Source organism: Herpailurus yagouaroundi, unplaced genomic scaffold, assembly GCF_014898765.1.
Source record: "Herpailurus yagouaroundi ecotype Mexico unplaced genomic scaffold, PumYag 184, whole genome shotgun sequence".
Taxonomy (NCBI): Eukaryota; Metazoa; Chordata; class Mammalia; order Carnivora; family Felidae; genus Herpailurus; species Herpailurus yagouaroundi.
Genome location: NW_024412415.1, coordinates 8,699,330 through 8,713,884, shown reverse-complemented (window position 1 = coordinate 8,713,884; position 14,555 = coordinate 8,699,330). Strand labels below are relative to the sequence as shown.

Here is a 14,555-nt window from a genome sequence, read left to right as displayed (position 1 = left end):
GGACAGGCTGGATGCTTTGCCTGGGCCTGCACGCCTGCTGATGTGCCTCTGGAGATGCCAGGAGGAAACACCGGACGTGTCAGGGACAGGAGAGGGCATGGGGACCGGCAGCCCGGCAGCAGCTATTGTGTGAACCCCCAGCCACGGCCCCAGTATGGCTGTGGAGATGTCCCTGTGACAGAGACATCCCTGTTCGCTCTGCTCAGGTGGGGGCAGCTGGAAGCCCTGAAGAAAGAGAAGGAAATGCAGCTGGCACGCACCACGGACGTGTGCAGTTTTCTGCACAAGTGCAGATCCACACAGGTCCAACTGCAAGACCTGATACTCCGGCTGGAAACCCTGGAGCTGGGGCAGTCAGAGGACAGCCACCGCGTCCTGCAGCTGGCCCAGCAGAAGATGCCGGCACTGGAGAGAAGCGTGTACCACTTGCAGAGGATCACCATCAAGTACAGCCTGGGTCGGGCCCTGGGAGGCAGGGGAGGACTGAGCAGGGTTGTGGCATGAGGAATGGGACAGAAATTGGAGCACAGGCTGGATGTACTGTCTGAAGGGCAGGGGCACAGGTGGGGACACGGCGTGAGAAAATGCTCATGGGGAAAGGGCAGGCCACACAGGCTTGCTGTCCCATGGTGAGGGGGAGGCAGGAGTGCAGAGTCAACACCACTTTGCCTGGGGACTCCGAGCCCGGACACCAGGGCAGGGCACTGACTGGGCCTTGGGCCCCATCTCCCAGAGCTGAAGAGGCGGGCCCCACAGAGAATCAGTGCCTGAGAGGACAGGTGGAGACGCTGCAGGGGCTGCTGGAGCAGGTACAGCAGCACGTGGCCCGACAGGCCAGGGCCCAGGCCGAGGCACGGACACGGCAGAGCTTCCTACAGGACAGCCAGCAACTGCTGCTGTGGGCGGAGGGCGTCTGGGCTCGGCTGCACAGCGAGGAGAAGGCGGTGGACGTGGCCTCGGCCCAGAGGCTGCTGATGGAGCACGGAGACCTTCTGGAGGAGATACGGCTGCAGCAGGAGAGGTCCGGACGGGAGGCGGGATAGGATGTGCCTCAGGCTGGCTAAGGCCTGTGGGGACAGGACATCAGAGAGGGAGAGGCAGGAAGCAGGGCATCACTCAGGGTTGTAGTCCAGGCTGGTGTCCAACAGGTGCTTGGGGCAGGCTTGAAGGAGGAGGACGTAACCAACTGGTCCGGCATCCTGAATGCTTGAGGGAGGGACGCAGGGCAGAATCTGAACTTCCTGGAAGGTTCTGTCAAGTGTAGACCTGGCCATACCCCATCCAGGTGAACTTGATGGATTGTTTGAAATCAGGACAGCCTAGTCTCCCAAGCAATTCTGGGTAACCAGATGGGAACCCCTGGAGTCAGATGGCTCAGGACCCCCTCCCCTCCCCCCTCCCCCCATGGGACTAAGACACCCAACTCCTCAGCATGGCAAGGCCTCTCCTCCTGCGGGGATGATGCTATAGGTCTTCAGACAGGCAGGGTCACCTGGTACAGTCTACAGGCTGTGCCCTGCATGAGAGACCCTGACAGGTAGCCAAGTGGTCACTGAATCCATCCCGTCCTTTGTGCTCAAGACTCTACGAATGGTTCAGGGCAGCATCAGCTCAGAGGAAGTGGAGCCTTCAAGCTGGGTGCCTGTGGGCCCTTTCTAAATACTCATGGGCTGGCAGTGGCCTTGCAGTCAGGCATGTATGCGGTTTGAGTGATTTTTCTACTTGACTTTGCATCGGCATTGGGATGGTCCCCCGGAGCAAGGGTGTAACAAACCGGGAGCAGGGAAAGTATTGAGACCTCAGTGTGCTAGGCCTGTTACGTTCTGTGCATCACTAGTGGGCCAGGGCACAGCTGCCCCATGGAACAAGTGAACCAGGGGTCTAACCGGCCTCAGACCTCCTGCCAGCTACCCTTCTATCAGAGCTCCAAAATGAATGACCCAGTGAGAGGGGAGGAAGGGGGGTGAGAAGGAGATGGGGTTTGACCTTCTGCCTGTCGTCCTGGATAGGCTGCAGCAGCTGGAGGCCCAGGGCCAGCCCATTGCAGCCTCGGACTCTCCGGACTCCCAAGAGGTGGCCCGTGTTCTGAGGCTCCTGAGCCAGCGAGGCTGGGGACTGCAGGCCGCCTGGGAGCAGAGACAGCAACAGCTGCAGGAGGGGCTGGAGCTGCATAGATTCGGCAGAGATGTAGATGACTTCACTGCCACTTGTGCCAGCCACGAGGCCTTCCTGCGGCAGGGCCACCTTGGGGTAGGAAGTCTGGAATACAGGGCTGCGGTGATGCTTCCCCATCACTGGAGGGAGCTTTGAAGTCAGTAGGCAGGGGTGGAGGGGTGCTGGTGGCCCTGGGATGGCAGTGGGCGATAGGGTGCTGACCCCTGTCATCCCAAGCATGACCCCAGGTCTTTGCACCCCCAGGAGGATGTGGGGGAAGCCCAGAGCCTGCTGCAGCAGCACCAAGAGTTTGGACACCTGCTGGGAATCCTTGGGCCTCGAGTAGAGGCTCTGCGGGCACGTGGCGAGAAGCTGGCCCAGAGCCGACACCCTGCTGCGCGCAAGTGAGCAAGGCCTGTCTGGGCAGCGCCTACCACCCTTTCTCAGCCTACAAAGCCTGTCGCCCCGAGGCCGGGGGACAGTGTGGGGAGTGGAGGAGCGGCAGGGTGCACCCCGGTGGGCCTTAGAGTGGAGCCCTCCCTAGACCCTCCCCCATTCCACCCGGCCTCCAGGGTCAGAGAGCAGCTGCAGAGCATCCAGGGACGGTGGACCGGGGTCCAGGAGAGGAGTGAGCAGAGGAAGAGGCAGCTGCTGGCCTCCCTCCAGCTCCAGGTGAGGGCGCCAGCCCAGGTGCACGAGGCCTCCCCAAGAGGAGTGCCTAGGAGCCTATCACTGCACTAACAGTTGTGGGCTCTGCAGAGCCCTTGATAGTTTCCAAAGCGTTTTCCCACACGTTGGGTCGTTGACTCTCATAGCGCTTCTTGTGAGACAGGCATTATGGATCGGATTTTTCCTGATGAAGAAAACAAGCTGAGGCCACACTGTTCAGAGTCAAGACTGGACCCGAAGTCTTGATAGACCTCCTTGCCATCCCTCATCTGGCTGTGCCCCTTCCCCATCATTTCTGGCCACACTCTAGGCTCATGCATGGGCCACGGGCACCAGCTGCAGACCTAGGCTCTGCTGGATCCTTGCTCAGCCCCCATAGGGGCTCAGAGCTGCACCAGTCCACAGGCCTCCTCTACCATAAGCCTATTAGGAGAGAAATGATCACACATCATTTGATGTGAGCTGGGGGAGCAGGGACTGCTCAAGTGCTCCTCTTATCTGGGCACAGGACACCATGGGGCCCAGGCCATCAGTCCCCGGGCATCTTCCTACTGTGAGGGAGTAATGTGAGGGAGAAACATTTCCGTCCTGATCTCAGCTTCCCTGTCTCCACATGGGAGCAATAACCCCAGCCCCCCCCCCCCCCCACCCCCCCCGCACACTAGGATTGGATCTGGGCCATTGGGAGTCTGTGAGACCCCTCCCCCTCAGCCCTGGTTGTAAGACCTATTTTCTCCTGGTTCTTGGGCAGAAATGGAAACAGGATGTGGCAGAGCTGATGCTGTGGATAGAGGAGAAGGGGCTGATGGCAGCACATGGGCCTTCCCAAGAGCCCAGCAACATCCTGCAGCAACTCAAGCTGCACAGAGCAGCTGAGCGAGCGCTGCTGGCCACCTACGGGCACATGGAGGCCCTGCAGCAGGTGGGGGCAGTGGACACAGGGCACAGGGCCTCCTCCTCCTCAGACTCCCAGCCCAGAATTCCCCTTCAGATTCTTTACTGCTACCTCGGACTTAGGATCCCCCAGATTCCTCCTCCGCTCGGCTGGGTACCTCTTTGTCTTGGCACCTAAACCAGCCCAGAAAGTATCCATCATCTCTTCCCCACCAACCTCAGCTCAGCCCAGCCCAGCCCACCCCCAGCTCCTAGGGCAGCTCTAATGCCTGCTACGTCTACCTGAACAAAGCCTTCTCTACCATAGTCTGATGCCTGCTCCCCCCACTCCCTCTGCTCTACTTGGTGGTATCAGAGGAAAGCCCTCTGACCTCTGTCCAGACTTGGGGCCACATGAAATTCTTGAGCCCTGGAAGCCTGTGGAACGCAGCCTGTAGCCAGCTACCCCTTCCCCCACCTCTGCCACCTGGGTCCAGCCTGCTGTGGCCGCTCATGGTACCAGCAACTCAACGAAACTCCCTTGGTCTTTGCGTCCACCCCAGGTTGGGAGACAGCTGTTGAGCAGCAGGCTCCATGCCCAGGAAGATGTGCAGGGCAGCCTCCAGGGCCTGAGTAACAAGTGGGAAGAGTTGAAGCACAAGATGGCAGAGCGTGGAGACAAGCTCCAAAAAGCTAGGCAGCAGGCCCAGCTTCTGCGGCTGCTGCAGGTCAGCTGGAGGGACAGGGCACGGGAAGGAGACTAAGCCTGCACTGAGCCAGGCAGGATGGGAGCAGGCAGGACAGGAAGTGGGGGGGGCTGCGGAGCAGGAGTCTGGGGTATTCTACTAACTCTGGATTAGCCCTGGGAAGTCCTGCAGTCTTAAGAGGCCTCTAGCCTATGGCAAGTTGAGCCTGGCTTTGCCCTCCTGTAGGCCAATATAGAATCATCTCCTGTGTACCCCATGTGTGTGGTCAGCGCAACTTGCATCCCCGTGGAGGAAGAAGCATGAGGGGACAGGAGTGGTCATGAGGCTCAGGGGGAAGGTGGGAGGTGGACAACGGTAGAGTCAGCAAGTCCCCGGTGAATCTGTTAAGCTGCAAGCAGTGTGGTGTCAGAGTCCAAGAACTTGCATGCCTGTACTCCAGAGCTAGTGCAGCACCTTGCACCTTCCTCAGGATGCCAAGGAGAAGATGGAGCAGCTGGAGGGGGCTCTGCAGAGTGCAGAACCAGGGCAGGACCTGGGCTCAAGCCGGCGGCGACAGAAACAGCACTGCCAACTGGAAAGCGAGAGCCAGGCGCTGGCCAGCAAGATGGCTGCCATCATCGCCCAGGCAGAGCGGGGACTCACCTCCCAGACCGTCACGGAAGAGACCCAGAAGTACCTGCAGAGGTACCCACCTGCTTGTTCCATCTTCATCCCGCTGTGTGCCACCCCCACCATGTGAACGTGAGGATTGATTCCACCCAGGGAGCCCTGCGGTGGCATCTGCAGGATCTGAGGTTCCCCAAATCTCTGTCCCTTACGAGAGGGGTCATTTCTGGGATAGGAAGACCGGAGACCCCAGCTAGGCATGCCCAGCATCCCAAATCGGAAGTCAAACAGGTCATCTGGGTGAAAGCTTGGGCCTTGAGCCCTCTCCAGCCGCTTTCCCCTCACCAGTTGAGGCTTTGCCCCATCCCTACTTTGTTTCTCGTGAGTCCCTGGCTGGGCTACACAAAGCACCGAGGGTCTTGTCCCCATCTGTTCCCAGCATCCGCCATCTCTTCTGTGTCCACCCAGATTCGAGTCCCTGCAGGAACATCTGGCCACTCGGCACGTACAGCTGCAGGCCTCACTTGAGCTATACCGGTTCTACCAGCTGAGCGACCTGGAGCTCACTTGGGTGGCTGAGCACATGCCCAGAGCCAGCTCTACCAGCTCCACCGGATGCTTGAATGGTGCTCAGAGACTTTGCCACAAGCATGAGGTAGCGCCCCCCATCTTCTCCCGGGATCCCTGACGTCCCATTCCTAGACCTTAGAAACCCTCTGTCACTGCTCAGGGTGTCCTGATTTCCAAGTCTCTGCCCTCAGTTATCCCCTGCCCAGGAGTGTTGTCTCGGTGGGGCCCGGAGCCGCATCCACGGCTCCGTTCCAGGCACCCCGTGACAAAGGGAACCCCAGAGGCGGCAGCTCCTCATGCTGTTCTGTGGCAGGTGCTCCAGGCAGAGGTGAAAGCCCACCACGGACAGGTGCAACGGGTGCTGGGTTCCGGACGGAGCCTCGCAGCCTCGGGGCACCCCCAAGCCCAGCGCGTCATGGAGCAGTGCCAGAAGCTGGAAGGCCTCTGGGCAGAGCTGGAACGGACATGTGAGGTGCAGGCCCGGTGCCTACAGCAGGCTGTTGCTGTCCAGCAGGTAAGATGCAGAGAGCTCACAGGATCAGGGGAAGTGGCAGAAGGGAGGCAAACTCTGAGTGAGGTGTGCAGGACTGGGACTCTTGGGGCACTGGGTCAGTGGTGAGAACCTTGGCCCAAGAGGTTGGGTGGTCCCCATGTAGGCACAGAACCCTCTTTGTGCTGGCTGCTGGAGAGCCTGGCATCATGTCCACAAGGGGTGGTGGAGGGTCCTATGTGAGATCGTCAAGGTGAAGTGGCTTAATTCTTGGCAGTATTTTCTGGCTGCATCAGAGCTGGAGGACTGGGTGAAGGAGAAATGGCCACTGGTGAGCAGTCAGGACTATGGTGGAGACAAGGCAGCCACTGCCAGGCTCATTGGGAAGCACCAGGTACCATGTTCCAGGCATCCTCCACACAGTCTGCACTAGGGTGTCGATGAGCCACGAGGAGAGGGTTGTCACATTCCCAAAAGGCACATCTACTACTAAGGCACAGAGCCCTGCTCTTGCTTCCTGACAACACGGCCAGTTCCTTTCCTGCCCAACCCCAAATCATGCAAGACCCTTGCTCGTCCCCAGTGCTCCCTTTCTTCAGAGGCAACACTTTGAAGAACCCCTGCCCCCCTTCTGTAGTCCCCTGACCAGTTTATACCCCTGTAGCCTCAGGATTTCTCTGCCTTCTCTTCTTCCTCTCTTGCCCCAGTACTTTGTCCTCGCTTGGGGTCACCTGTTCTAACCCTCTCCATGTTTTCCGCAGAATTCTCCCTCCCACACTTGGAATGTCATTCTTTGAGTTAACTAAATGCCCTCCCGAAACCTACCTTCCTCCACAAGCATTCTCTAGTTAAAGGGAGAGAGGCCTGGACCACCCTCCTCCTTCCTGGAATCGGACTCTCAGGGTCACACAGCGTTAGACCCTGCAGCAGTGCTGGCTCGGGATGGCACTGAAACGTCCTCTTATCTGGGCATTGTTTTCTGTATAGCCCTCATGGTCAGTGTTTCCGTGTCCTGTGACTGAGGACTCTCAGCCATTCCTATGGGGTGTGCCTGGAGCTGTGACCTCGTGGAGCTTTGGTGTCCCAGGCATCCTGGGCAGCTCACTCACCTATTTCCATCTGTGTAGACTGTATTGTTGGGGTCTAGTACAGAGCCTCCTGTGCCTGTGCCCTCCCTTCCTTTTAGCCAGCATTTTACCCTTTCCCTCCAATTACCCAGCATTTACCCTTCCTTGCTAAATAGTGAGCCCTCTGAGGGCACCATCATGTCTTCACTTTGATGGAACAGTAAGAGCTCCATCAGTATCGGGTAGGTAGATGGTGGACGCATGGCTGGACAGATGGGTTGGGGATGAATGGATGGGTAGATCATCGTGTGGGTAGATGGGTAGATGGCTGGGTGTGAGGATCAGTGGGGGAACAGATGGGTAGGTAGATGGATGTATAGATGAGTGAGCCACCCAGAGCCACCCTGAGCCACCCTGAGCCTGGCACGGGTCCATGTGTACCTGCAGGCCCTACAGCAGGAGCTGGGTCTTTATTGGAGCTCCATGGAGAAGCTTGACCAGCAGGCCCACACCCTCACTGGCCCCGGGGCCCCTGAGCAGCTGGAAGTGGTGCGGGAGAGGCTTCGGGAGCAGCTGCAGGCGCTGCAGGCGTTGGCAATCACACGGTAAGGGGCACCGTCCCCACTCTGGGTACGGGGAGTCTAGCCCCAGTTGACTGTTCCTGTACTGTGACCCTGAGTTGGAAGGAACCCATGGCCCCAGGCCCACGGAGACGCGTCAGATGAGTCCTTGTTGTGTGTTACTCACTTCCTTCCATCGAGTCCTCAGTGAGGCCCAGTGGAACTCAGCCCCTAGCTCCCTACTCTCTGTTCTTCCCCACATGTGTGCCTTCCGCTGCCCTGCACTGTCCTTCTTAGGCTGGATTCTTCCTGAATCCAGAGCCACAGGCTTGGGCAGAGACCACGAATAAACTCTTACAGATTCCTTCCTTCAGCCCGCCCAGCTGCCCCGGGGGAATTATGCAACTGACTTGTGGGAACTACCGCTGTCCCTACAGGGGCCGGGAGCTGGAGGGGACTCTGAAGCTGCATGAGTTCATGGGAGAGGCCGAGGAGCTGTGGAGCTGGCTGGCTAGCCAGAAGCAGGTGGCCAGGGAAGGGGAGAGCCTCGGAGAAGACCATGAGCACGTCCTGGTGAGAGGAAGGCCAGGGCTCGGTGGAGAGCCTGTGGCGGGAGACTGAGGGCAACGGGACAGCCTGGCGGGGCTGCGGAGAAGGGGGCCACGGGGGTCATGAGCTCTGGCTGAGGACAGGCCTTCTGAGGAGAGTGTGCGGGCACGGTGGCTGTCCAACCCCTCATTGCCCGACGGTCATGAGGCATCTGCTTCCTGGGCTGCTTGCTGCCTCCCCAGCAGGGGGCCACTCTGTCACCCACTCCCTTCTTGTCCTCAGCACCTCCACACCAAGTTTGCAAAGTTTCAGCGCCAAGTAGAGTTGGGTGGCCAGCGGGTGGCAACCTGCCAGCAGCTGGTAGAGAGCCTGCTGGAGCTGGGGCACCACGCTGCCCCCGACGCCCACCAGAGGCAGCAGGACCTGCAGTGAGTGGCCAGTGGGCTAGGCCAGGGGTGCGGGTTTGGGGGGAGCGAGCAGCGTGGGCAGTTTCTGGAGTGCAAAGAGCGGGTAAGATGCTCTGGGGCCATGTTGGCTCTGCCTGCCCCCAAGGAATCTGGAGAGGGGGCCGGTCCCAGGGAGGCCGAGTGAACCCCGGGTGACCACGGCCTGTGGAGGGAGGCAAGGCTGGGTGTGCAGGTCAGGGAGTCCTGCCCAGACCCCCAGGGACACTTTTCCAAACCACTGACTCCCAGGACTCAGGGTAGGAGCTGTGCAGTCTGCCTACCTGCCACCTGGCTCGTGTGCCCCACCCCCTGCAGCCTGTGGCTTTGAGGCAACGCCATGATTTGTCCATGACCCCCAACATGGACGCTGGCCATGGTGGAAGCCTTAAGAGCTCATTGAGAGTGGGCTGAGTAGATGAAAAATGGAGAGAAGATGCAGCCTCTGCCCTCAAATATTTATAATTTGAATGACATACTGAGACTGGAATATACGAGGTGGAAGAAGTACCACAAAGCATAGAAATCAAGTAGTAAGCATGGCAGCGGTGAAGGGCTGAATTCATGGTAAAGCTAGAAGGGCTCTGGGAGGCAGGTTTGCAGGCAGGCCCCGTGGCAGGGAAGGGTGTTATAAAGGGGAGCTTTGGGCCAGTCCTGGGTGCAGCCCAGAGAAGAGGAGGGCTGAGCAGACTAGCTAATGGTGGAATGAGATGCCGGGCCAATGGGTGACCTCCTACTGCTGTTCCACATGCCTGGGGACAGGGCTTCCTGGTCAGAGCTGCGGGAGCTGACCCAGGCCCAGGGCCACCGGCTCCAAGATGCCGAGGTCACCCTCAGAGTTCACAAAGATCTGTCGGAAGCCCTCAGGCAGGTCCAGGTATGAGCCTGAAGGGAGGAAGGGAATTCTTTCTAGAAGTGGATCTGCCCCAGCCTCGGTGCCCCACCCTCTGTTCCTGATGACCTTGGCCATCTCCTCTCCTCAGGAGAAGACCACAAGCCTCCCCAATGATGTGGCCTCAGACCTGCGTGGGCTGGAGGCCCAGCTGAGGAGACACGAGGAGCTGGAGCATGAGCTCCTGGGCACTGGTCGGCAGGTGAGCCAGCCTGACGGCCTCTCCCACTCAGGCCCCTACAGGCCACTCAGGCCTGCCCGTCTCTTCCCCTGGGTTTTCTCCACTCCCACGGGGCCTCCACTTGGGCCTACCGTGCATGTCCAGGCATGGCCCAAGGAGGAGTCTGCGGGCCAGGCTGGCCCTTCAGCCTCTAGGAGGACATGACCCTTCCCTCCGTATGTTCCACCCTGACCCCAGCTGCAGGAACTGCTGGAGACTGCGAGCAGGGTACAGAAGCTGGGTCGGGGACCCCAGGCCCATGCAGTGCAGCAGAGGCAGCAGGCTCTGGTGAAGGCCTGGGAGGCCCTGAAGCTACACACGGAGCAGCGCAGGACTCAGCTGGAGCGGGCGTGCCTCCTGGCCCGTTTCCACAGATCAGTGAGGGCTCCTTACTCTTGGGCGGTGTGTGTGTGTGTGTGTGCGCGCGCACGCATGTATAATGGTGCATGTGCATCATAAACGAGGTCCTCCAGCTCTAGAGGGAAACCCAGTATGGACATGAGTTAGAAGAGCATCAACATACCTATTTGTGAGTACCTGGAGTTTGCAAAACTTCTGTACTTTGTGTCACTGGCCCTTCTTCATCCACGCAATGAGATGTTTGGACAAAGATCCAAGGCCCCTCTAGCTCTGTGTGATGTGTACACACATCAACAGAAGGCAGTTTATAAGTATTCAATTAGAAATCCGGAGGACAAGGTGAGTGGCAAGAGGTCATGGTGCCAGGGAAGGCTTCGTGAGACAAACAAGGCCTTGGCCCTTGAAGAGCAGGTGAGGCTTGGAAGAGAAGGGAGGAGAAGGAGTTTCTAAGCAGGAGGGGCACCAAAAGCAAAGGGTGATGAGTCTGGCAAATGTAGATGTTTAGTGGACCTGGAAGGATTAGGTTGGACGACAGCAGAGGAACCTGGTGACAAAAGGCCCCATGAGCCTCACCTGAGGCTCTGACCTGAGACAGCTCAGTTACTCTGATGTATGAGTGCATCTGGGCAGACTGTAGTTGGGCCTCAGAGCCCGGTTCTCTGCCACCCAGCCCAGATCTCACCCCACTCTCCCCCTCCATCTCTTGGGGACCCAGGTGCAGGAATATACCTCCTGGGCGGCCAGAGTGTGGCAGGAGCTGCAGGGAGAGGAGAGCTCCAGGGAGCCCAGCAGTGGCCTTCTAAAACTCGTCACCCACCAACAGCTTCGGGCAGAGCTGGAAGCCCGGGACGAACTGCACCAGAGGGCCTCCGAGCTGGGCCAGCAGGTGCTTCTGGCTGCAGGGACACCCATCAAGGAGGTGGGCCCCTTTTTCTGATGCCCCCCAGCTTGCCCTGACCTAGTCTGAGCCTGATCACCTCACACCCTGCCCCACTGTGCCACACCAGCCTCCCTTCAGCGCCTTCCCTCAGGACCTGCTTCGATCTTGTCCATGCAGCTCTCCCCAACGCAGGCTCCCCACATGCACATTCCCAGGTCCAGGAAATGCTGCAAGGCCTGCAGGATGAGCGGGAACAGATGTTCCAGGCCTGGGAACAGAAGGAAAAGAAACTACAAGCCATGTACCAGGAGCAGATCTTCCTCAGGAAGTGTAACCTCCTAGATCAGATCCTCACAGCCCAAGAGGCAGGTCCCCCTCACCCTGTAGCACACATCCCCATGCTCCTTCCTTCCTGCTTCCTCTCCCTTCCACTGGCTCCCTTGCTTCCCGGGACCCTGGCTTTTTCCCTGACAGGAGGCCCAGAGGCTGTATGCTGCCTTAGCACAGATGGCTGCAAATGGGGGTGGGGAGCCCCAGCTGTGTGGACAGTCCCTGAGGGCCTCTTTGACTTTTCCATGGGCTGATCCAGGTCTCTCTGAAAACCAGTGCCCTGGGGAGCTCAGTGGAAGAGGTAGAGCAGTTGGTGCGCAAACACAAGACCTTCCAGAAAGTTCTGACTGCCCAAGATGAGCAGGTAATAGATTCAAAGAGAACTTGGCATGGTCAGAAATTGGGGGTGACTGGAGGGAAAGGAGGCAGAGTCCAGGAACTTTGGAGAGTTGTAAATGGGGGACACGGAGTGATTGGTGCATACCCACAGGTAATGTTGATGTATGGGGGCAGCCTGTAGGAGTAGGGGTGCCTGGTTGGAACTGACTGAGCAGAGTTGGATGAGGGCCACACAGCAGGGATACCTGGCTCCACATGACTTGGTCACTGTGTAGCTGTGGGACTTGGTTCTGGCTTTCTGGGAGGACCAGCCAGCCCTGGGCCATGTCGGGCTGAGGGAAAGGCTTCCCTGTGAGCCAGCCCCTGCTTCAGCCTCCCAGTGTGAGAAAGCAGTGGACTGTGTCTCCGATCCTGCCCCGCAGGAGGCAGCTCTGTGTGAGCAGGCGAAGACCCTTGGGGGTCCCAAGGTGCAGGATGGGCTCCGCACAGTGCTAGAGCATCGGGCTCGAGTGAAGGACCTGGCGGAGAGCCGGGGACGTGCCTTGCACACCTCTCTGCTGCTGACTGGCTTCACCACGGCCGTGACCCAGGTCAGAGGGCCACCTCCAACCCAGTGCCTTTTGCTCGGGCCACATTTTACAGCGTACAGATGACATTCACCTTCATAGGTTCATTCGGGCCTCACCGCACACCTTTGATAAGGACACTGAAGTTTGGAAGGTCAAATGGCTTTCCCAGAGGCCTTGCTGGGACCCAGGACGTTTGATTAAGAGACACTATGAGCAGAGACCCCACTGCTTCCTGAGCTTGTGAGGGCTAGGGCAAAGAGAAGAAAGGAGGAAGGGGCAGGGAACCGAGTATCTAGGGCCTAAGAAAAAGCCAGCCTCGTATCCAAAATGAGTTCCCACCCAAGGGCCCTGCCCACCCCTTCCCTGGGGCGGGGGACCAGCCGGGCCTGGTAGGTGTCTTCCTGGGCTAGAAGCACTGGATCTCATTTCCCAGGCACTGCCTAGCTCAGCTCTTGGGATCAGCAGTCAACTACCTGGGCACAGCTGAGAGTAGATATGTGGGACATCTCTGTGGACTGAAGCAGTATCAGCATTATGGGACACGTCCCCACCCCCACCAGGCTCAGGTCTGGATCCAGGAGCGAGTCCAGCAGCTGAAAGAGCCAATCCGTCCCGGGGACCTGAAAGATAACTTGAGACATCTGCGGAAACACCAGGCCTTTGAGGCTGAAGTCCAGGCCCACGAGGAGGTGATAATCTCTGTTACCAAGGTAACAGCCAGGCCCGTGGCCCCAGTCCTACCCCAAAGTGTGGACTCTCGGTCGCCCAAGGGAAAGGTCTTAAGCATGGGGAGGGGCGACAGGCAAGCTCTCCGGGTGTTCTGTCTTCCAGGATGGCGAGGCTCTCGTGGCACAGAGCCACCCTCAGGTAGGAGAAGTCTCCCAGAGGCTGCGGGTCCTGCAGGAACACTGGCAGAAGCTAAGGCAGGCAGTGGCTCTTTGGGGCCAGGACCTGGAGAACAAACGGAACTTCCTGGAGTTTCTGCAGAAAGCAGACCTTGCAGATGCCTGGATCCAGGAGACGGTGAGATGCAGCTAGGCAGGGACAGAGCTGGAGGTGGGGCTGAGGGGCTGAGAGGTGGGGGTGAGGAGCCCCAGGCCTGCAGCTCCCTGGCTTGCCGTCAGGCGGGAGCCCCAGCAGGAAGTTCCCCAAATCTCCACCTGCCCCAATACTGCCCCAGGGGCTGGGCACACGTGGGGCTGGGACTCAGAGCGCCTCCCACAGACCCTCACCCCTCGGCCTCGGCAGGAGGCGATGGTGGACATGGGCGACCTGGGCCGGGACCTTGAGCACTGTCTGCAGCTCCGTAAGCAACTCCGCAAGCTCAGAGGAGTCTGGGCCCAGGTATGGGGGCCCTGCAGGGCAGAGGTCAGCCAACTCATCCCCAACGGCCACTTAAAGGCTCAGAGTAGTGACCCTGCGTGGGTCTTACCCAGCTCGGTGCTTACTATCTGCATGTGCTTAGCCAGGCCCCCTATCTCACCAAGCCTTAGTTTCTTCATCTTTAAAATGGGGATAACACCTGCCTCCTAAAGGGAGCATGTATGTGTGGTGGTGGTTACCCGAATCTACACATGTGATAAAACTGCAGAGAACTGTTCCTCCCTCCCCCCTCCACACACAGATACATGCATGTGGAAACTGACAAACTCTGAATAAATCCTGTAGTCTGGTTAATAGTTGTAACGTCTAGGGACACCTGGGTGGCTCAGTCAGTTAAGCGTCCAACTCTTGGTTTCTGCTCAGGTCATGATCTTGCAGTTTTGTGGGTTTGAGCCCCAGGTTGGCAGCACGGAGCCTGCTTGGGATTCTCTCTCTATCCCTTTCTCTCTGCCCCTCTCCCACTCGCACTGTCTCTGTCTCTCTCAAACTTAAAAAAAAAAAAAAAGTTATAATGTCCATTTCCAAAAAAAAAAAAAAGTTATAATGTTATGCCACAGTTATATAAGATGTTCCCCTTGGGGATGGATGGGGGAAGAGTACGTGGGACTTTTCCATTCTACTTTTGCAATTTCCTGTGCATCTGTAATTACTTCAAAAAAAAAATGCGCGTGTGCCTGCATGTAGTGGGTAATCCTTCAACTGCAGCTGCTGGGACCCCTCATTCAGCCCCTCACCTTCTCCTCACCGCACCCCCCCACACACACCCCCAAAATCTATTTCTCTTATGTGGAATAGATGAAAGAACTTAGGCAAATGTAGTCCTACTCAGGTGTTAGAGACCAAACATGCTAACCTCCTCCCTCTTGAGGTAAGTGTGTATGACATTTGACAGGC

General features: G+C 58.4%; 1 protein-coding gene across 1 annotated transcript in view; it reads left to right on the top strand.

Annotated features, from left to right (window-relative positions):
• Window positions 1-14,555, top strand: part of SPTBN5 (spectrin beta, non-erythrocytic 5) — a 47,306-nt gene that overhangs the window by 16,303 nt on the left and 16,448 nt on the right. The window contains exons 15-38 of the mRNA XM_040492367.1: window positions 207-446; window positions 734-1,021; window positions 2,010-2,250; window positions 2,419-2,558; window positions 2,727-2,826; window positions 3,575-3,745; window positions 4,260-4,424; window positions 4,873-5,087; window positions 5,478-5,664; window positions 5,893-6,093; window positions 6,347-6,463; window positions 7,584-7,741; window positions 8,134-8,269; window positions 8,528-8,673; window positions 9,451-9,565; window positions 9,672-9,782; window positions 9,999-10,178; window positions 10,876-11,079; window positions 11,256-11,405; window positions 11,630-11,734; window positions 12,132-12,299; window positions 12,839-12,988; window positions 13,110-13,301; window positions 13,527-13,622. Coding sequence (XP_040348301.1) covers window positions 207-446; window positions 734-1,021; window positions 2,010-2,250; window positions 2,419-2,558; window positions 2,727-2,826; window positions 3,575-3,745; window positions 4,260-4,424; window positions 4,873-5,087; window positions 5,478-5,664; window positions 5,893-6,093; window positions 6,347-6,463; window positions 7,584-7,741; window positions 8,134-8,269; window positions 8,528-8,673; window positions 9,451-9,565; window positions 9,672-9,782; window positions 9,999-10,178; window positions 10,876-11,079; window positions 11,256-11,405; window positions 11,630-11,734; window positions 12,132-12,299; window positions 12,839-12,988; window positions 13,110-13,301; window positions 13,527-13,622 — 3,976 coding nt within the window. The remainder of the gene's footprint in view (window positions 1-206; window positions 447-733; window positions 1,022-2,009; window positions 2,251-2,418; window positions 2,559-2,726; window positions 2,827-3,574; window positions 3,746-4,259; window positions 4,425-4,872; window positions 5,088-5,477; window positions 5,665-5,892; window positions 6,094-6,346; window positions 6,464-7,583; window positions 7,742-8,133; window positions 8,270-8,527; window positions 8,674-9,450; window positions 9,566-9,671; window positions 9,783-9,998; window positions 10,179-10,875; window positions 11,080-11,255; window positions 11,406-11,629; window positions 11,735-12,131; window positions 12,300-12,838; window positions 12,989-13,109; window positions 13,302-13,526; window positions 13,623-14,555) is intronic.